Genomic DNA, 21,538 nt, shown 5'->3' on the forward strand with positions numbered 1-21,538 from the left:
AATTTAATCTTCTGGATATCAAAACTATAACATCCACATTGCCTAGTTTGCAGTAATTCTCATGTTTTTTTTTCTAACATGATCTAGACTACTGTAGCCTAGATTTTTACGTAAGTGGAGAGCTTAATGCACACGTTAGTAGAGTCTCGTGTTGTGAATGTATCCTTATGCGGTTAAATGGTGCCTGACTCGCAGGAATCTTGTCTGTACAACAGAAAAGCCTCTGACTGAGTAGGAAAACCAAACCAGCACTGAGCGCAGAGACGCACGGCGCCTCATCCAACCAGCGCCAGTCCCACGAAACCGGAGTGAAAGGGGGGAAAAGTACGCATTTAAACCATTAAAGTGACTGCAACCGGACGCTACTCTTTGGATTCTTGCACTTTTATTCAGTTGCGGAAAGCTTCTTTTTAAGTGGAACTAACAGTGAAACTGATCACCGATGAATTCCGCGAAGTTATCAGCATTTGGAAGTGAGGAGTTCACCGGGAGTGGAGAAAATCCAAGTAGTGTTGAGTGTGTTACTTCTCGACCGCAACGATGCCTCCGACTGATCTGAACTTTGATTAAATAGAAAACCACCCTCTGAGGAGCTGTTCTGAACATTATTATATGTTTTATTGCGGAGTTCAGCAACTCTCCCATCATCCTGATTAGCGGCTTTGCAGCAGAAGTTGTGATTTAGATGAAATAGACAAAACAAAGCGCATTCTAAGTGTGGATTTACACCGTTTCCAGCTCCTCTTGAATGATGCCTGCCTGTTTCACGGGAATTTACTGTCTACTGGCATTTCTACACATTTGTTCAGGTATGAGTTTGCTGGTGTATTTATTGCCTATATAGCCTTTTCTTCTGTTTGGGAATAGGTTGCCTTTGTATTTAGAAAGATACATGAAAACCAATAGAGAACAGAGAGTGAGAGAGAAACGAGATGAGATGATGAATATGTTAAGTTTGATCTGTCATGGTACCCTGCGGGTATTCCGGTCACCTTCTCTCTGTGCAGCCAGCGGTATCAGTATGTGGCCCCTAACCCATGCTGCTCGCTGCCTCGTTGCTGAAAGTGACCCATCTATCTATACCTACTGCTGCAGTCCAAAGAAATACAGCCTCTTAAGCAGCTCTTATCACACCAGTGGAAAATTAATTGCTATAATAAGTGTCTGGATAAAAAAAAGGTTTATGTGAGAACATGTTTTATGCATAGGATAGGATCAATGGCATGTCCAAATGCATGTGAGAAGTCAAAGTAGGACATGCAGTGGGTTATCATCCTCAGTTCTCAGTGAGTGCATACATCATATGAGCTGCAGGTTAATGAGGAACAGAGAGACTCCACTTTAACAGTTACTTTGCACCAGTCAGACCAGTGAGGATGTGTTATTTCTGCTAGATGGAATAAGGAAACTGAACAGTTGCTGCATGATAAATTCATTATTAGATCATTTTGACATCACATGGCCAGTCTCAAGGTCAAAATGAAAAAAAAACAAAAATCAAGAAGTTAATGCATTGATTTGATTTATTTATTTCCTTTATATTTAACTTGATTACTGGTTGAGCCAACTCCAGAGTACACTCCACTAGGATATTCATGTTGTGAGGAAATCAGAGCTTCTGTCAAAACACATGCCTACTGGGTGAACTGTAATATTGAGACAGAAAGTAAACCTTTGGATTAGACACGCTGTGTGCCAGCCATATAGGTGCTATCTTTATGATGGAGGGTCAAGGTTCAGCCAGGGAAATTAACTCCAGGATAACATTGATATAACACTGATATTGCAGCTGGAGGTTGAGGTGCACAGGAAAAGTTTGTGTTGGAGTGCTGACAACATATTTTTGTTCCAGGCTTTATTGGCTCAGCCACACTTTCCTTTAGCCTTTATCACATAGGTGGCTGATATCATCCCAGTCAAACAGCTGATTTCACAGGTGTAGGTAGGTCTACATTATGATGTAAACTAGGGCAGCAATAGCTACAGTCACACAGATTATTTTGTACAGACTGGGTCATTTCAGTCCACATAATATTAAATCACATTTTTACATATGCACCTGCTGTTGGAAATAGGCTTTTTGAGTCAGCAGTGATGACTTTTAGAGGTTTTAGGGTTGAAGTTAAATATAAGGGACAACAGCCAACCAAATAGAGACTAATCACTAAGTCTCTCCACAATATATTTTTAAACATATACTTTTAAAAACATATTTAACCATAATGTACTGTTTGGGGTCCTGGAGACACTCTATAACTTCTCAAAACACATAATGCTGTTTCTAATTTTGATACAGTTGCTTAGAAATGATTTTGGACTGATGACATGTTTTAGAAGTCAGCTACAGAAAATATTACTTGGTCTCTCAGAGAGCTCAGAAGTAAAACAATGTGAAATGCAATGCTCTGTGCTTGGTGTAGTCAGTACTTTGGCATGTTGTTTTCAGAACTATAGGCAGCATTACCCCCCCTAAATCCCAAATAAGTCTCTTATTAGTAGTCTGTTATTGGAGATTTATAACAGTTTGTTTTTAACAGGGAATTAGACCTTACTGGGGTCTAATTGATGCCAAGCAGAAGTAATGTCACAGTTCTGTAAGCCCAGTTTGTGGCAAAAGGAAGGGTTCTCACTTCCAATATTATCTTACATATTTGGTTTTAATGAGGTTAGAAGAAAAGGGGGGAAAAGTATTTAATAAAAATGAGGAACAATGCAAAAGTAAAACTAATTTCATCAAAACAGTTAAACTACAGAGTAGATTTTAGCCAACAAGTAGAGTTTCAACCAGGAAAAAACAGAGTATATTTTGTGTCAGAATATATTAGTTACAGAGAAAGATACACAATAAATCACACATATTATACGACCTTCAAATTTCCACTGGTGCCAGTCTTGGCAGCTGTCAGCAACAGAGCAGTGGCCATAGACTGAAATAATGAACAATACATTTTCAGTGCTAGAGCTTTCTGACACTGAGTGATGGTTTTATTTTTCTAAGCATTTTTGCTCCTCTGATGGCTGAAGTAATTTGCCAACTTCAGAGTACAAGTGGGTTAAACACAACTTCATTCCTCACACTTTCCAAACCAAAGATAATGCACTGAACGTCCTTCCTAGCTTCACTGACTATAGCAGCACTGGAGCAGCGGTACAGTTTTAGAGCCTTTTACCAACTTACATTTCAGTGGTGACTCAAAAGAGGAAACATGCTAAGGCTTAACTATCCACATCAAGAGCACAAAAATGTGTATGACACCAATTTTCCAGTTCGTTTCTATAAATTTCCAAACTGACAAACTTAGTTCAACCACTCAGTTCAGAGAGTTTCATGAGTGACTCTAGGAAGTTTGTGTTTATGTCAGAGGTGTTGTCTTATTGTATTTGGGCCTTTTAAAGAAAGGTCCCAGATCCTTCTATGTAATGTGAATATATTCATTTACAGTTGAATTTGCACTGGAAGCACCCCACCATAACAAACTTTCTGAAATTGCAAACAGTAAGCTATAGCAACAAAAATGTCAAAGATCAAGAAAATATTTTCAGTGCTTAAATGCTTTAGCTCACTTAGAGCCTTGACATGTGGGTTTCCAGTAAGGAATATGTATTCAATGCTTTTCAATACAGTGTTCTTGGTAAACTAGTAAAGTAGATGCATTTCTCTCTTTCTCACTTCCCTCTTTCACTCTTCTTTTGGCTGAAGGATCAGTGCAGTGGATCAGACTTCTGACAAATGCTCACTGACAGACCTCTGACAAAGCTCACTGATTGGCCCAGTGCATTGCAGGCTTTTGCCAAAAAATGTGTCACAGACCTTGTGAGTTGGAGGATATGATAAGGAGTACAGTAAATGTACATAGTGATGCCCTCTATGTGAACCTGTGAGTGCATGTGTGTTTATCACGTCCATATTCCACCATAGATTACAGGGATTTTATAAATCTGTATATAATATACAGTATATAAGACATCATAGCTGGGAGAGCAGCCAGGCTTACACACCTGTCCTTGAAAATGATCCCTGCTTTGTAGATTGCAATCAAAATGATTACATGTGTTTAATATATACCAAATCACTCCCTTGTCTGGCATTCTGGACTGTAGCATAAAAGCATACAATAGTCAATCATTAAAACATTGAGCTCTTAAAATTGTTTGTTGAGTGATTTGATTGTACAGACAGGGGGGACCTGGAACTCTGCCTGTTTGAGAGTTTAATCTCCACATAATAAATCTGCCAACAGTAATAGGATGATACATAATAATCTAAATGGTTGCCATTAAAAGCATATGCTCACGTCGAGATGGCTTTGTCCTTTTCATCCCACAGATTTTAATTATGCATCCCCAGAGTGATGCTGTGACTTGCCTCACCATTCTACCTGCTTTGTTTGATAGTCTGTAAACACCGTCTAAAAAAGGAACCGGGGAAAAAAGAAAAAAAAAAAGCCCACATCCTGTATTTCTTTTTTTGACGGTTGTCTCACAACTGTGCTCTCAAACTCAGTTTTGTTCATCATTTTAGTGATAACTGCAACTAAGCCAATAGCAAAGTTAATGACTTTGGCAATAAATAACGGAAGTCCTCTGAGGCTTATTTGAGCTTGAGATCATCTCATCCATGTGTTGCCAGCAGAGAAGAAAGTACAAGAGGGGCTTAGAGACCAGAAGAACACAGCATAATTCCATCACTGGTGTGTGTAGCAACTCCATAGGGAACAGTTTGACTGAGACATCTGGACGGCCCGCTAGAGTTAGTTCTGTACAGGTCAGAGTTCACATGTACTTACTTGTGCTGCTTTGGAGACTGACACTCACGGCTGCAAGAGGTTGACTGTTGTGACACAAAATACTACATGACACGTGTAACAGAATACTGGACCTCAAGTAATGATGGCATGATTGTGGAAAGGTTTGTCGTCCCCTAAGAGAACAAAACTCCCTGTAGTCTTTGTGATGGTGACAGTGATGAGTTGAGGTTCAAAACTAATGAGACCTTCTCTGCTATGGATGATGGGGCTGATAAGACATATTTTTATGCCAACGACGCTTCCTTTGTTGGCCGGATGGAACTTTCAGATTCTCTCTGTTGTTCCTTTGAAATAATGTGACTAATAAGCTTCACTGGAGACCAGTTTGGTTGGAGAGCATCTCCACTCCTGTTATTTGTTGGAACACACAAACATGTGGGGTAGGAATAAGAAACAGACTAAGAAAAGAATGCATTCACAATGTGGCTTCATTCAACTTGTCTGAGAATCTGCTGAAATTACTCAGGTTTCAAAGCAAGGTGTGCTGGTGCTTGCTAATTTAGCATCTGTTCTTTCGTTCTTTGTTGGCAGTGTTGGCAGCTTGCATTTTCAACTTTAAGTGGCTTTAAAATTTTAAGCAATTTAATTTTTATTTTTCTAACCCACCCTTGGGATCCATCAAATCTGTTTTGAGGTTTATCTTTGAACTTTATAAGCTGTTTTTATGTGTCGATATATTAGAAAAAGCCTCAGTAAACATTTTTAACCTTAAATTATGTGTCTGTTGACATACATAGCACCACAGAGTCAGCCCATACAGAATGTATGAACTCATGAGTAATTTATATGGTTTGACACTGGTGTTTTTTAGATTGTTATTAGCTGTAAAAGACACCAGGAATTGTTGAGGCTGAATAACTGAGACTGTCTGTTGTCTGTCAAACCCCTGCAGATGTTTCTGCAATTGTTTGGTTCTGACTGAATGTGCATAAATGCATATGTAATGGTTTTAGCGTGAGCTTGTCTTTAATGTGTGTTTGATATTGTGTGCTGAAAGCTGTGATTCATGATTGCTCTCCTTGTTTACTCACTTGTTTCCTGTGGTGCCGTGAGACAGAGTGTAGTTGCCAGCCCTGTGGGACTGAAGCTAGAGAGAGCTTTAACAAGTGCCTGTGGGCCTGAAGTTCACAGGTCATCACACCTTCACACAGGTCACGCACATAAGTATGGACACATTCCAAGACACACATACCTCCTCATTTTGAGAGGATCGATTACTATCTGCCAGCCCGACAAAGGTAGCAGCTTCCTTGCCTGAGGGGTCCTCCCACACCCGTACTATTCCCTCAAACTCTCCTATCACTCATTTCTATGAAAAAGAATTGTAGCATAGTTCATCTGTCAGTCAGCTATCAGTCAGCTATTCAATTGTGTTGACTAAAAATCTCATATTAAGACAGTGTTTTTTTCATAAAATGCAATAGCAACTCAAGCATGAAGTAAAAAAACAAAACAAAACCTGACTCAATCAAGCAAGTATGAAAGCATGTGTTTAACATTTCATTTAAATATTAAACATACAAATAAGTTTGTTTCTTCACTACCACATCAATGATGTATTAAATCAACCATCCACAATTTGTTCTAATCAAATGTGATCATTAGACAGACATAAATGTGGTTGTGTGTAATTGTTATCATCTGCAGTTGATTTGTTTAATTTTTTTCTTGTCACTTTGAGGCGCTGCCCTCAACCCCCTCTTCCCTCCCACCCCTCTACCACCATCACCACCACCAACGTCATCTAGATAGACTAGCTTTCAAGCCAAGACATTCCCTTGGGTTTGTGGTTTTCTCCGGGCTGTTTGTACTCTTTTGGTCTATTTCCTTTTCTGAGGTCAGTGTCCAGCTATGGCTGTGTGCTGAGGCACTCAAGATAATTACTTCTGTAGATAAATCTGCTCTTTCACAGTCTCAAGGCTTTATAAGTAATTGTAAAGACGAACCCACACCTACAATGTGTGGCTGATCTGTGAATCCAGCTTGTTTCCTCCTCTCATTCTCTCACTGAGATGGGCTGACACGAGCAGATAGTCTCTTTCTCAGACAGACCGTGTCTCTGAAGCAAAGAGTTGTACCCGTGTGACCCTTAAACTTGTCCGTCAATGATTGAGGTGCTACAGTGGTTGCTTTCAGAATGATGGCGTATGGTATTCCTCAAGGATTTTGGTTTAAGAGTAATTGGATGAATTAATATTTTGAAAGCACAGTTTTAAAGGTCATGGCCACCTTAGATGCTTCTTGAGGTTACATCTGTGTGAGCTATCTCCTCTCCAGTCAGGCGGCTAATAATCAATAGATAAATACGCTTTCTATCCTTCACTGTATTTTCACTTTCACGCTTAGATACACTCGGAGATGCATTTTCACACAAAAGCATGCACAAATCATCAATTAGGCTGACTATTAAACCTTACATTAGCTTTAAAAAAAGGACTGGTGCAGCATTGTGATGGAACACATCAGTAGCACATTATCCCTCCGCCATTTCCTCAGTCCTTCTCATCTCTCTCCTTCATTCTTCTCATGTCTCACTGACAGGGTTCAAAGCCCTCTATGTGAAGACTGCAGCATAAAGGCCTGTTTTCCCACCAGAGCATCTCTCACTGAAGAGCCCAAAACATGCATACATTGCTTTAATTAGCTGATCTATTCTTAGTTGGCATTTGTATTGCTTCAAGATGGGATTCCCAGATAAGCAGGAGTAAGGACTGAAGCGGTGATGGCACTAAAAGTTTTGGTAATGGTTGGATTTACAACCATCCAGCTGTGATGCCTTTATATCAACCTGAAATAAGACAGGAGTCTGAGTGCAGTATTGCAGTATTAGATAATAAACTGATACATAATTAACCTGAGCTACTACATCATTAGTGCAGTGCTAAATGTTTAAGGTTGTCTTATTGTTTTGGATGTGCACTTAAAAAAACAACAACCTCTAAATATAAACGGTACATTCAGTGTCATGTATTGTAAATGTGAGTAAGACAATATGGACAGTATATTATAAATAGATTTAGAGGAGACATTTCCTTTATTTAGTTTGTTGAAAGATTCCAATCAGTGTCCTCTTATGGAGAAGAATGTGATTATCCTCCTAACATATTTTGGAAGAAGTGGAAGTGGAAGAGGGGCCTCTCATCTGGCGGGTTTTTTTCTGGCACCAGCTTAATGACAGATACATGGTGTCAACTTGGAGAGCCTATGGAGCCATGTCATGGGAAGTTACTGTTGTGTTCAGTTCAATTGGCTGTTTAAACAGTTGGTTATGAATCCATTTTTGAAGCATCAAACTAAGGAGTTGGGTTTTATTTTAAGACATTATTTCTAATTAGGGCTCCACAACATATCAATATTATATAAATATTGTGATATTATATTAATATTGAGATATAGCATGTATGTGTTTCCTGGTTTTAAAGGCTGCATTACAGTAAAGAGATGTGACTTTCTGGACTTACCAGTTTGTTCTAGCTCTTCTATTTGTCTTTACACACCTAGTCATTATATCCACTTTACTGATGACTATTTGTCTAAAATCCCGTTGTAATTATGTTTGTGAAAGCACCAATAATCACCCCTACAATATTGTTGTAATATCAACATTGAGGTATCTAGTCAAATACATCATGATATTTAATTTTGTCCATATCACCCAGCTCTAGTTCTAATATTAAAATTGATCAGAGCACATCTAAATCAAACCCATACCTTAATTTAGCTCATAAGATCCCAGTAAGAAGTAGTAAGCCTTCAGTAAATGATGAGGGAGAGAGGACATACCTAATGTAACCAGAGGTTGATGTTGGAATGCAGCCTCTGTAAGCATCTGGAGCCTTTTGACGTACAGCCTCATTAGCTGGTGGGTGATCCAGGGGGGAGATATTTGTACTATGTAAGAAGGAATGATGTCGCACACACCATGAATGAAAAATCTTGTCCAAAGCACATAACTTAACTCTGTGTTTATCCATTTAGGTTATCCATGGCTTCAAAAGCTAATGTGGTACAGGGATGAGGGTTAGGGTTAGGGTTAGAGTTAGGGTAAAAATACATGAAATATAGTTATATAATATTGTTAGAACTGACAAGTTATGCATTATGTAACCCATGTTAAGATGTACCATTGTCCCATGAAAGTGTCAGAATTGCAATATCCCAAGCTTCTTTTATAGTCTTTCATCTACACTATCACTGTTCTTTTATTAGTTTTTATTACTTTACTACTTGTTCTTTTATTACTCTCCTGCTACAATTGATGTCTCACTGATTAGTTCTTAAGAAAGTATTAATCTTTTTTTCCCCCTCGCATTCATCAACAGTGCTCTATCTGCCAATTCAGCTGCAGAGTTTGTGTAAATAAGATCGAAACTTATATGGTCAAAAAAAGATGGTGAGTGCAGGCTGTACTTTCTTACATTTCATTTTTTCTTCAGCCGTGCAGGGTTACAATGTAGCTGAAGGCCTTCTTTTGGAAGTCCATACAACTAGGGGTTGCTGAGTGGCAAGATAGCCAAAGAAATGCCTCCAGGTTGAGTAAACTGGAAATTGTAAAGGTGTTTGGAAGAGGGGAGCACAGAGCAGTGTAGTCTTTGACAGATGCACGGTTTGGTGGCTTTATGTTTTGAAATACAGCAATTAACTCATGTTCAGAATTTGTATGCAAGAACACATGCAGATAAAAGGAAACTTCAGACAGTCATTAATCACTAAGACATTTTGTTCCCATAGCTTGTGATTTTCCACTGCAGAACTAAAGGAGCCGACTCGAGCTTTACTTCCAATCAACCAAAATACCTGCACTGCTCTGCTTACTTCAAACAGCTGCTTTATTGCTGCAAGATTGGTATCGAGTGTGTCCTGTAGCCAGAGTTTTAAAGCTGTTTCATTCCAAAACAGTGTTGGTTTGGCAATGAAATTTATGAGAAATTGTTGCTTTCAGTTATTTTTTCCTTTTTTTGACAAATCATTTCAATTATGTTTTACAGACAAATGGAACCTCAATCAGCAGATTGTCACAGCTATTGCCAAAATGTTCAAATGGGAACCTTTGCACTCTTACAATGATTTATTAGAGGAGCAGTTTAGCTCAGAAATGCCACTTAAAGCATTTTTGTCATGATAAAATAGCAGTTCTTTTAGACCCTCAATCGCAATCCACATAGCAAAATGAAGCATATACCCTAAGTCAACAACCAGCCCCATGCCAGCATGTGTGATCAACAGCAGGACCACAAATAGTGTAGAATAAAAAGCTGTTCATACAGACAAATTCTTGGATAAATTCCAGATGAGCAGTTTTAATCACCTCTGTAAAATCTCTTGCAAAAACATCAAGCTTAAGCTTTAAATGTTTCACAGAAAGAAAGGATTTAAGATGTCTTTTCATAAAGACTTCAACCCTTCAGAACCAAAATGGAAATGAAAACCAATTTGTCAAGAGCACAGAAGATTTGCCCAGTGGAGGTGATTGACACAAGCAGGTTTGCAGTGAAAAAAAAGAGGTCAGGATATTATGGAGTTCCAGAAGCTGATTCTCATCCTCACTGAACTCTGACATCTTGGCTTTTCCCACTGTGGTGATTTATTGCTGCTTGTAGTATTGCCTCTTTCTCCAGGTAATAGACTGCTGTCTGAAAAATACAATATAAGATGGAGTTTGGGGAGTAATCTACTTCCTGTCTACAGTACATTTATAATGAAGCTCTGGCCTTTATGTAGTAATTTAGTGATTCATGTGTCTGAAATATTCCCATCATTAATTTTAGATACAAATCTTTGAAATGGGGAAGACTCCCGTTTGTTTTGTTCTTTCTATAATCTTCTGGCCACACTCCAACCCAACTAGCAGATTGCATCATTATAATGAAATATATATATATATATATATATATATATATTTATACATTATACATTTTACACACACATTTTTCATAGCAATTGCTGCAAAATCTCATATTTAAAAAGAGGACTGTGTTTTTATGAAGGTAACAATGTGGCAGTTGCAGCAGCAGCAGCAGCAGCTGTGTTTTGATAAGATTTGCATTTGGTTTCCTGGCTTGACTGCTGCCAGTGTGTCAGACACCCACTGCTGTCTTTAAAACAGTCAGACCACTGCCTTAAGATTTAAAACTGTTTTTAGAAACAACATGTCACATTTTAGCACAATTTCTTTATAAGCAATGCCAGCTTAGAGTGTTAATTTGTGGAAAAAGAAGAGTAACATGCCACATTTTCATATTTCAGTTTGTGGTTTAGCCATTTTTTAGAGTGTGATGAGGGAGCAGTTAGACCCCAAAGGAAGAAGAAGGTGTATTGATGTTCTGATCAGTCAATCTAACTCAGATGTGGACATAGATGTATTTGCATTAGGTTTTTGTGAAAAAGAATAAATTCCAGCATAATGTATCTGTGCACTCATAGTACCAAGAAGCACTCAAGTCAAACAGGTGGCAGGCAGCTCAGATAGCAGGACCAACGTATCACAAGAGGGGGAGATGTGCTGTGCTCTGAATTTTGAAAGAGAAACCAGGATTAGTTTAGCTTAGCACATGGGAAAGAGCTAATATGCTCTTTCCAAAGTTGAAAAAGGAATACACCAACTAGCACCCCTAAAGCTGACCTATTAACACATTATATCTCAGTGGTTATCTTGTGTGTCACATTTTATTGGTCCTAACTACATTGCACTGCAGTGCAGTGACTTCCTGGAGTTTTTATTTATTGCCCGGCAGATGATGACAAGACTCCAGGATGGAGAAATAATTACGACACATAAAATATTTACAAATGTTAAACATTGCCAGGGTCCATCACAACTTGTTTTTCTCGCATGTGTCTTTCTGTTTCAACATATCACATGTTATTTTGCTAGTAGGTGGATAGTAGTAGGATTTTTTTTTAAAAAGAGCCAGGCTAGCTGATTTCTCTTACTCCCAGTCTTTAATCTAATCTAAGCTAATCATCTTTCAGCTCTAGCTTCAGACTTAATAAACAGTGTGTTTCCTAAAATGTCGAACTATCCCTTTAAAGTCAGACATACTCCAACTAGATGGTACTACCAGATGTATAAAGTGGGTATTTCCCTTTAGTATCCTATAGTTTGTCTTATTGCCAGGTGAAATGAGACCCATCTCCCTCTTCTACTATGCAGAGAACCTGCATAGTAGAACATGCCAGGAAAATTTCAGTGAATTCACCCAACACTGACCTATAATCCCCTGAGGCTGAACGTACCCTCTTATTAATGTCTATTAATGTCCTCTCTGACTCATAAAGCTAATGCTATGATTGCTTTTAGTGTCAATACAATTCAGACACATCCAGGGCTGTGTTTTGGAGATGGGTTTGGTGCTCTGGGTAAAGTCTCTCTCCCTTCACAGTATGACAGTCAGTTCACATCTGGGTTGCCACTACCAGGGGCGCAATTAAGACCGAAAATAAATGTAGGTCACACACACATGCACTTGTGACATGCAATGACACAGCATGAAGCTAATGCAATATTAATGTATTAATTCAGTTTAGCAAAACACAATTTAAATAACATTTTTTAAATGTTATAATCCTCAGAGGAGATGAAAGAAACATAAACTACAGACGGTCAAACATGCATTTTGCTTAGCTGATTATATTAAAGACGACATTGTAACTTTTTTGTGATGAGAAGATGAGGCATGTAAAGCAGTTTATCACATTTACACTGTGACACATAGCGACTTTATCAAACTAGTATATAAGATAAACCAAAAGTGGGTTTTTCTTTCATAATAACAAACTACCTCTGCACCACTTCAATGTCTGTTCTATTCATGGAAAGTTTGACTTTTAAGCTCTGCCTGAATGATAATCAGTGGTCTATACAGCCATTTTACTTTCCACTGAACATTTAATGGAGTGAGGATAAGCCTTTCGGATGCGCTGCTGGCCTTTCCAGGCACTGCTGCTCTTAAGGTGTTTCTCATCACAAATACTGGAGGTAAGCTCCTGACTATCACCTCAACTTACTTATTCACTATGGCAACGCAGTATACAATATGTAGTCAGTAAATAAAAATGAAACATACAGTATATGCTGACAATATTTGACTTAAGGTATTATCAGTTAACAATACTGGCATTGTTGTACATACATACTTGACCAGCAATTCAGTTTAATGTCTGAAATGAAAAAAAGAAGAAAGGTACAGTATACTGTATTATGCCCTCTGTTGTACAATATGTGATTTTGACTTGAAACAAACAAACCGCTGCATGTGTGTCATAGACAGCCTGATGGATTCATTCTCCAGTTTAAGTGTCCTGGTAACCTAGTTGGCTCAGATGTTTATTGTGTACCAGCAATGTCCTGGTTTGATTCTGTCCGGGGGACTTTATTGCTTGTTACCTTCCCAGTAAGCATTTAACAGATGGCAACCCCAAAGTAGATCTTTAGGGGGGGTAAATAAAATTGTATTATTGCACCGTAACAAAAAAAAAAAAAAAAAAGTTCATGATTCATTAAATAAATGAATGATATTAATGAATATATTTTTGTTATCTATAGATTATAGATTTTTTTCAGGAAGATGTGTTATTACAATTTCTCAAAAATGTGAGATTTATCTGCTTATTTGAAAATGCTACATTCTGTCATTTTAAATGACTAAAAGATGAATCGATTAAGTAGAAAAATAACTGAGAGATTAACTGATAATGAAAAAATCATTGTCTGCGTCTTGTAATATGAATTCTTAAGCCTGTGTTGTGTTAAGCCTGCGAGCAGATTCTTCATGCTTACATTCCCACTCAGCTCGTATCTTGCCCTGAACATCTGGGTGCTGCAGTTGGGTGGTGTTATCATGTCTCTGACCTTGACTCTCCTCTCTGGGGGCTGCTTCATTCAATATTGTGTTGTTTGAACAGTGGTGGAAGGGAGAAACACTGATTTATAACATTGTAAACAAAGTTTCTAATAACTTCCATCTGAATAAAATCACCTCTACAAATGTAATTAAGGAGATCAAATCCTTAAGGATTTAATGTAAGAGAGAGTGTGGCTGCAGACACCTTTCTTGGCCCACACACAGGCAGAGAAACACACTCACATTCCTTCCTCTACATACTTGAGTGAATGACAGTGTTCAACTGTTCCACTTAATTGTAGTTTATACAGCCTGAGAAAGAATGTCTGGCATGTATTGGTTCACTGTGTTTTACTTTATAAATGAACGTGTGTGTGTGTATGTTTGGTGTCTCCAAGAGATGAGCAACACAAGTAGTTTGACATTTTAAGGTAGTACATTTGTTTTCGTTCATATGAATAATTAAATGAGAAGATTGATACCACTCTCATGTTTTTCTGTTAAATGGGAAGATAGCGTAGCTTAGCATGTAGACTGAAAACTAACCTTGCTTGGTCCAAAGGTAAAAACAATAGGTCTAACAGCATCTCTAAAGAAAATGTACTAACAGGTTAACTTGTTTGTTTAATCCCTACAAAAAACAGAGTTGTGGTTTTACATGGGGAGCTAAGCTAAGCTAAGCTACATTTCTGGCAAAAAAGACAATAGGTATATAAATGTTTAATTATTTCATTACTGTAGAAACAAATCAGGTAATCTGTTATGAAACATAGTCAAATATCAGAATTTTGAAAGACACTATGAAGATTTCCTATACATGAATTTAGAAGATGTGTTTTCAGATCATTAAAACCATAATGACCACCAACACATCTACCTTTAACCTTTAACCCAACAAAAGGCTTTATGCAGTTTCTGATCTGATCTAAAAATAGTCATCTTTTCTTTCAGGTTATTAAATGCCAAGCTGATTAATATTAATATCCATAATATATAATAATATAATATTAAAGTTAACAGGGAAAAATGCAAGCTCATTTATGCTCATAATATCTAGTTAATTTTGCTTTAGTAAGGAGAAAATGAGCTGTGGAAAAGATATGGAAAGATTTCATGATTACTTCTTTTGTGTGCATGTAATCTTTTATCACAGAGCCTGCACAGTTTTATAAAACAGGTTCCTGTACCTGTTTTAGTCACTTTGATATATTGCTGAATCCACATTAGTGAGAACTTGGCCTTGGAAGAGAGGATTTGTTGAATGTTTTGCTGACATTTCTGGATATGAGATGTGCTTAAAATACCAAAGGTGGTGCAGTGATGCACAGCAAACACTTGCATAATATCATCCACATTAATCCACATATCACAGTAATGGTTTGCTTCAGTGAGTTAAGTGTCAGAAAGTCATACAACAGTCTAGTCTGGGTCTGTGAAGTATATTTTAGGATGGAAATGCTGACAGCACTCATTTCTTATTCAGATGCATGATTCATTCAGCTGTAATTCATTCTTAATCCACTAATTTTGTGTAGTTGAGACTTGCCCTGTACGTCATGTAGGGAAGTCCCGACATCCATCACCGCCCTGACACTTGCTGACCAGTCTAACTTAAAATGACATTTTTCTTAGCTTACTAAAAATAAAACAACTTCAGTGTTTATTTAGTTCAGTGAAGTTGCCCTTCCATAGTCTTTCTAGGCTCTATGGTGATCTTTTGTCATGTCTGTCTCTTTAATGCTCTTATTATAGTATAGTCTTTTAGTATAAATCTTTCTATTGTCACATTTCATTTAGTTGTTGACCTTGTCTTGGATGGTTGCCTGTTCAAACATATGATGTCATTTGACTTACAAGAGCAGTGCTGTGAACTTGGAATCTTCTGGAAATCTCTGTCTAGCTATTAAAAGTATGGACTTTGATCCACAATTTAGCCCATGCCTCACTAAGACAGAAACCAAATGTCTTCTAGGGACTGACAAAAAGTGACTGCCTTAACAAGACATACAGTAGCTGTTCCATTTACACTCTTAAGCCTCCCACAAAGTCTGCTTGGCTTTATTAGATGTGCCTGACTGCTACTCTTCCAGAGTGGTGTTGGCACCCGAGCACAGGTAATCCCACAGTACCTCAGGTGTAAATTTACCATTTCCACAACTATGGATTTGGTATGTTTGGTGTCAGAGTCACTGATCAAGCTGACTGCGTCACACAGCTGTCAGCAGCACCAAAGGGTGGCACTAAGTCTGCAGTGCTCTGAATTAATAAATGTCAGCCGCTGCTTTTTTATATAATTGCTTGTTTGGGACAATTTTGAACTTTCTTTAGGATGTGAATTTGGAGGTTTTGGAGTTTAAATTTGAGTCTGCGAGTTTTTGTGCTCATGTGTCTGTCAGTTTGTCTGAAGATAATTTTTCATACCGAGCTGACGGCTAGAGGGACCCCAGTGCAGCAAGCTTATTTGACTGTGATATATGATATTTTCTCTGTATATTTCTTTGGTCTGGATCCAAACAGTCATAGTAGCCTCCTTTCATACTTTCCAAATACATACAGTACTGTACTGTAAATGACACTGGGGTGGGTCGATCCAAGACCACCAATGTTGTAGTAAATTACATTCATATTTGTACATTGTCTTATTATGATCTCAGTGCTCATGATTTGTTGTTTTAAAGCCTGTGCCTTCCTTCTTCATCATCTCTTCTTTTCATCCTCATTTCCTCCTGTCATGCCCTCTTTTCTGCCTTGCATATTCACCAAACCTATTTGAATAAAATACAAAATACCTAGTTTGTTATGCCAACATACTATACTTCTCACTGCCTGACACAAAACTGAACAGACAGGCTCCTCTTTCTCGGTATTTGTTGCTCTTCATTCCCTTTTTCTCCCTAGATCTTCACAAGACAACAGAACTCCCTCAGGCATGACTGACAGCAAAAACATATTTGTAGGAGCACAGGTGCTACAAATGACCTTTAGTGTGTATGTATGTACTCCATTGTGCATCTGTGTGCATGTTTTTGCATACAGATTGTGTGCTGGCTGCTGGCCCTTTGCAGATAAAGCCTGGTCTTCTGGGGGCCCACTTGTGGCAGGCTGATATTGCCTTTCTGTAATGCCAGGGAGCTTAGGGAGCTGTTTGGACCCTTAGGCATCAGCCCAACACAATTAAGAACAAGAAAAGCGGCATGTGTGCTCTGGTAAACAGGGACCCAAGGCCACAGTGCCCACCTTGTTTATTTTTTTTCCGTTAAAGCTTTAAATGTCTAGACAGTGTGTAAAACTGGTGGTTTTGCCTGCCTTTCTTTCTTTTGTTTTAGGTGGTATTTTTTGTATTGTCTTGAAACTAACAAGATCATTTCTCAATCATTCCAAACTCTTTTGGCTCAAATATGACAGGTGATTCTTTGTTCATTCAGGTAACAATCCTTTCTGTTGCAACTCTGGGGAGTACAGCTTGTTTGTCTTGCTGCAGGTGAGCAACTGTCTTTGTGCTGTTGCCCTGTCAGACTGTGCTGCTGAACAATCAGATCACCCAAATTACAGAAGAAAAAGAGAAAAATAGCTCAACAGCTATTGATTAAATTTTCATGAATTTTTGTTCAAAGGACAAATCCTACTTACTTTAGGGATCCTCTAATCTAGTTGATAGCATAGCTGTAGACTCAATATATTTTTGATTAAAATTCTGTTCACCTCCACTTGGATTGGGTTGGAAGTAGCAGTGAACCAGTCTTTAACTTCTCAAAAAGTCCTGATCATGGTGTGTACACTTCCAAAATTGTTCCCTGACCCATTGAGATTTGGTCACTCCCAATCCAGTGTCATTTTTACAAACCTTCAAGCTGAAAAAGAAAGGAGGTGACAAAATCTTATTAGGGAACAGTTTTAGGTGTGTAATTACCTGCTTACAACTTGACTGGCGAGATCATGACATCACAAGATCACACGTGAATCCATCTTGTCAGGTTTTTAAGTAATGAGCTTGTGTCAAATCAGTGTTGCGAATCCAGCTGCCTCCCAATGTAAGACGGTGATAAACAGCGATAGATGGTTCATTCAGTCACCTGTCAAGTATTTTTTGAAAGTGCCTGCCCTTTTCCAAATAGTTTTGAAGGACAACTTCTCATAGAGTTCTGTGTAACAAACCTCTGGCACGTCAGGTTAATTACCTGCCTTTTGTACAACAGACACTATATGGCAGGGTATAAGATATAAGTCAGTTGGGGAAGACTGTGAAGGGAGGGGATGTGCTGCACTATAACAAGTTTAAAATTCTGTTTGATTTGAGAGATGTTGAATATTTTATCACCTTTACAATTAAGTGTCATCTTAAGGATACACATTTCAAAGAACATAGACACAGGGCTTAATGGGGATCTGTACAATAAATTGAGGGGGATTGCCTTGAGGAGTGAATACTAAGAGGGTACTATATAAGCTGATCTCCCATGTATCTCCTGACAGCTTATCTTCCATTAAATATCAATGGGAAAAGGACTTGTGCGTGTCCTTTACCACAGCGTACATGAAATACAAAAGCTTTATCCAAATGTGTGAGATATCCTACAAATAAAAGTCATGCACAGGATTTATATGACATCATGTGAATTAAGAAAATTGATCATTCTCTTTCTAATTTGTGCTGGCATGGCTGTGGAGAGGCAGAAACACTTTTGCACCTGTCGTGGCATTGCCCTCCATTTAGGAGCTTTTGGAGTAAGGTTATTTTAAGATCGCCCTGTATTCTGGATGTGAAAATTAGCCTGCCATTTAAGCACAAAGTATACAGTCAAAGCTCTTGAACTTCATTATTGCATCAGCTTTTATGTTATGTTCCATTCATTAGCATGTATCCTTTTAGCGCTTGACAGCAGTAAAGGGTGAAAATAAGACAAATGAGGCAAATAGGAAAATACAAACCAAAAAAATGACTGCAGTAGTTGGCAGTGGGAGGCCTTATCTCAGCAGTCCACATCCCTTTTGTCAGACTGGTTGCCATTCACATATAATGGACCCTTTAGTTGCTACACTCAAATGTCAGCATACCTTAGAGTTTTTAATGATAAGCTTGTGCACCTACCAAATGCCTAGTGTTCCAGACTTTTTGTCTAGGGCAAGATGTTGTATTCTACCTCTTAGATAAGATCACATTTTCATTTTGAAGCTTTTGGAAAATACAGTAAATTCAGATTTGTGCAAACACACAAATAATCTGCCACACTACCCAGCGGATCAAATTCACACCCATTTCACAATGTGTGTGAGGTGTTATCTCTCTGGGTAAATGCTTGTCTGTTTGGGATTTATTGGTTGCAGCAGGAGTGTAGGAGCTCATCACTCTCTAGCACGGTAGTGATTATCTGCTTTACAGGGCCATTGGTACATTAAAGCGTGACCTGCTGAAGGCTGCGCAAGCTGGTGTTTGTACCGGCATGAAAGGGCACAATAGTGTTCCCACAGCAATAAACACAGGTAAACAGTGGTTGCATGACTGACATTAAAGCCACATTTCCTTCATCTTCTCCGTCCCTCTTCACTCTCCCTCTATATTTTCTCTTGCAGTTTTAGCACAGTTGCTTGTGCATTCTGGTCTAGGATTAAAGGTGACTAAAAATCTAATTTTTGTAAAACAATAACACCTGCAGCTGTTCAGCAGAATCCACCAGATTTAAACAATACTGGAAGGAGGAAAAGAGAGAGCATCAGTAGGTCTGTGTGTGGACTTGGTTGGAGGTGGAGCTGTTGTGTGTGTCTGTTGGGGGGTTGGAAAGAGTTGAAGGGAATGTAAGATGTACAGAGGCATTGGAGGTGTGTACCTGGATCTCATTAGGGAGGTTTGCAGTGTCCTCTGCTTCACAGGGAGCCATTGTTACACCGTTTCTTTGAGAGAACCCACATGATTGACATCTCAATAGTGTATATGGGGATTAAAGGTGATTTTGTGGTTGTTAGTGCCTGTATGGTGGTCGGAGGTATTGATTCGTATTTCTATGAGCGGTTTAATGATTTCAGAGGCTGTGTTGAAATTGGCCCCAAATGGTGAACCTATAGCATAAGTAAATATACACACAGGTACACACACACACATGCGCACAAACACACACATGCAACTGGACATACATGCTATTGCATTAGAGTGGGGGGAGAGAGTGATGGCTCATGTTGAGGTTGGACAACTGTACATTGATACTATAATACACTTAGAAGCTCCTGTTTTCCTGTACTGTTAGAAGCAGACATTTCTTCAATAAAAATGACCACTACAGAATATTTTAAAAAGTGAAATGAGCAGTTGTGTTGTGTAGTGTCATGTCACTGGGGTCACAGATAACACTATAATCCTATCATAATCCATCTTCTAAGCTTTTCTCAATAGCTGTTGTGCAAATACATGTTTTAAGGCCCAGTCATATTTTCAAAAAAGATATTACATCCTGAAGAATTCACATGTCAGCATTGTTTACACATTTACAATGGCTCATGGGATTCCAACTGCTCAAGCAAAAGCGAAACATTTTATGAGTGACATGTAATTGTGTGGTAATTATATTGTCAAACTGGATTATTGTTAATACACAGCACTTGAACAGTAATAATAATGTGCCTTGTCTAATTCCTTCAGAGCAGATGCTGTTTTGATTAGTACTACATTGTTTTGCATGGAAGGATTATTTGATAAATTTCACTGTGGTTCTGTGTTGTGTGTTTTTTCATGTTCCTTTGATATTTACAGTATGTATTATAATGCTAATTTGGTGGTAAAGTGTATAGAAGTAATTTCTTATAATTGTTGTAACCCCTTTTAATTCGTCCTCTCCTCTAGGGTCTCGTCTGCGGCAGGAAGACTTCCCTCCCCGCATTGTTGAGCACCCTTCTGACCTCATTGTGTCCAAGGGGGAACCGGCCACTCTCAACTGTAAGGCAGAGGGACGTCCAACCCCCACAGTGGAATGGTACAAAGATGGGGAGCGAGTTGAGACGGACCGTGACAACCCCCGTTCCCACCGTATGCTGCTGCCCAGCGGCTCACTCTTCTTCCTACGCATCGTCCACGGACGAAGGAGCAAGCCCGATGATGGCAGCTATGTCTGTGTGGCCCGAAACTACCTGGGCCAGGCCATCAGTCACAATGCATCTCTGGAAGTAGCCAGTAAGTTACAGCTGTTTAGAAAGTCCTATAAAAAATGATACAGCTCACATGGACACACATTACCTCACTCAGCATGCTTTATGTTTAATATTAACCAGAGAATGCACCAAAACATCAAAGCGGCCGCAATCACACATGATGTCAGAAGTCTGTCTGATCTGTAAACCTTTGACCAAGAATAAACAAGACACTATCTCTTATACCCAGGTGTTTTATGCACATATCTTTGCATTTATCATCTGAGCCCTTTTAAATATTGTAAATCATTTCCTGATCTCTCACTGCGCTTTTGGTATGATGATAACAAGAGTTTTTATCTTTAAAGGAAATAAGTAGCAGGCTAACCTTTGGATTATTTCCTGCACATAAAAAAAACCCCCATTGAAATACTTTCACTTTTACTACAATGCATCACAGTCTTTGTTACATTTCCTTTGCATAAATTGTTTCCATGCTTTGAACTCCAACTGATCTAATTATATATAAAACACAGTAATTACATTTAAAAAGCCAGCTTCATTTTGTTACTTTCGTTCCAATTATGGTTTAAAGCTCATTTTTATGGTTTTAGGGACAGGTGGAACTTCACTATGTGACACACCTGTCAGACAAGCAGCAGCTGTGTGTCTGCTTTAGTCCCCAGGTTTAAACAAGGAGTGAGTGTGTGTCTAACAGGTGACAGTGTCGACTCGCTGAATCGTAGAGTTGCAAGTGTCAAGTGTGTGGTG

General features: G+C 38.6%; 1 protein-coding gene across 1 annotated transcript in view; it reads left to right on the plus strand.

Moving 5' to 3' along the window:
• The first annotated feature begins 324 nt into the window (after positions 1–324).
• LOC128371453 (roundabout homolog 1-like) overlaps positions 325–21,538 on the plus strand; it is a 79,308-nt gene continuing 58,094 nt past the window's right edge. The window contains exons 1-2 of the mRNA XM_053331780.1: positions 325–809; positions 20,484–20,810. Coding sequence (XP_053187755.1) covers positions 749–809; positions 20,484–20,810 — 388 coding nt within the window. The 5' untranslated portion in view covers positions 325–748. The remainder of the gene's footprint in view (positions 810–20,483; positions 20,811–21,538) is intronic.

This window comes from Scomber japonicus, chromosome 13 (assembly GCF_027409825.1).
Source record: "Scomber japonicus isolate fScoJap1 chromosome 13, fScoJap1.pri, whole genome shotgun sequence".
In the NCBI taxonomy this organism is placed as follows: Eukaryota; Metazoa; Chordata; class Actinopteri; order Scombriformes; family Scombridae; genus Scomber; species Scomber japonicus.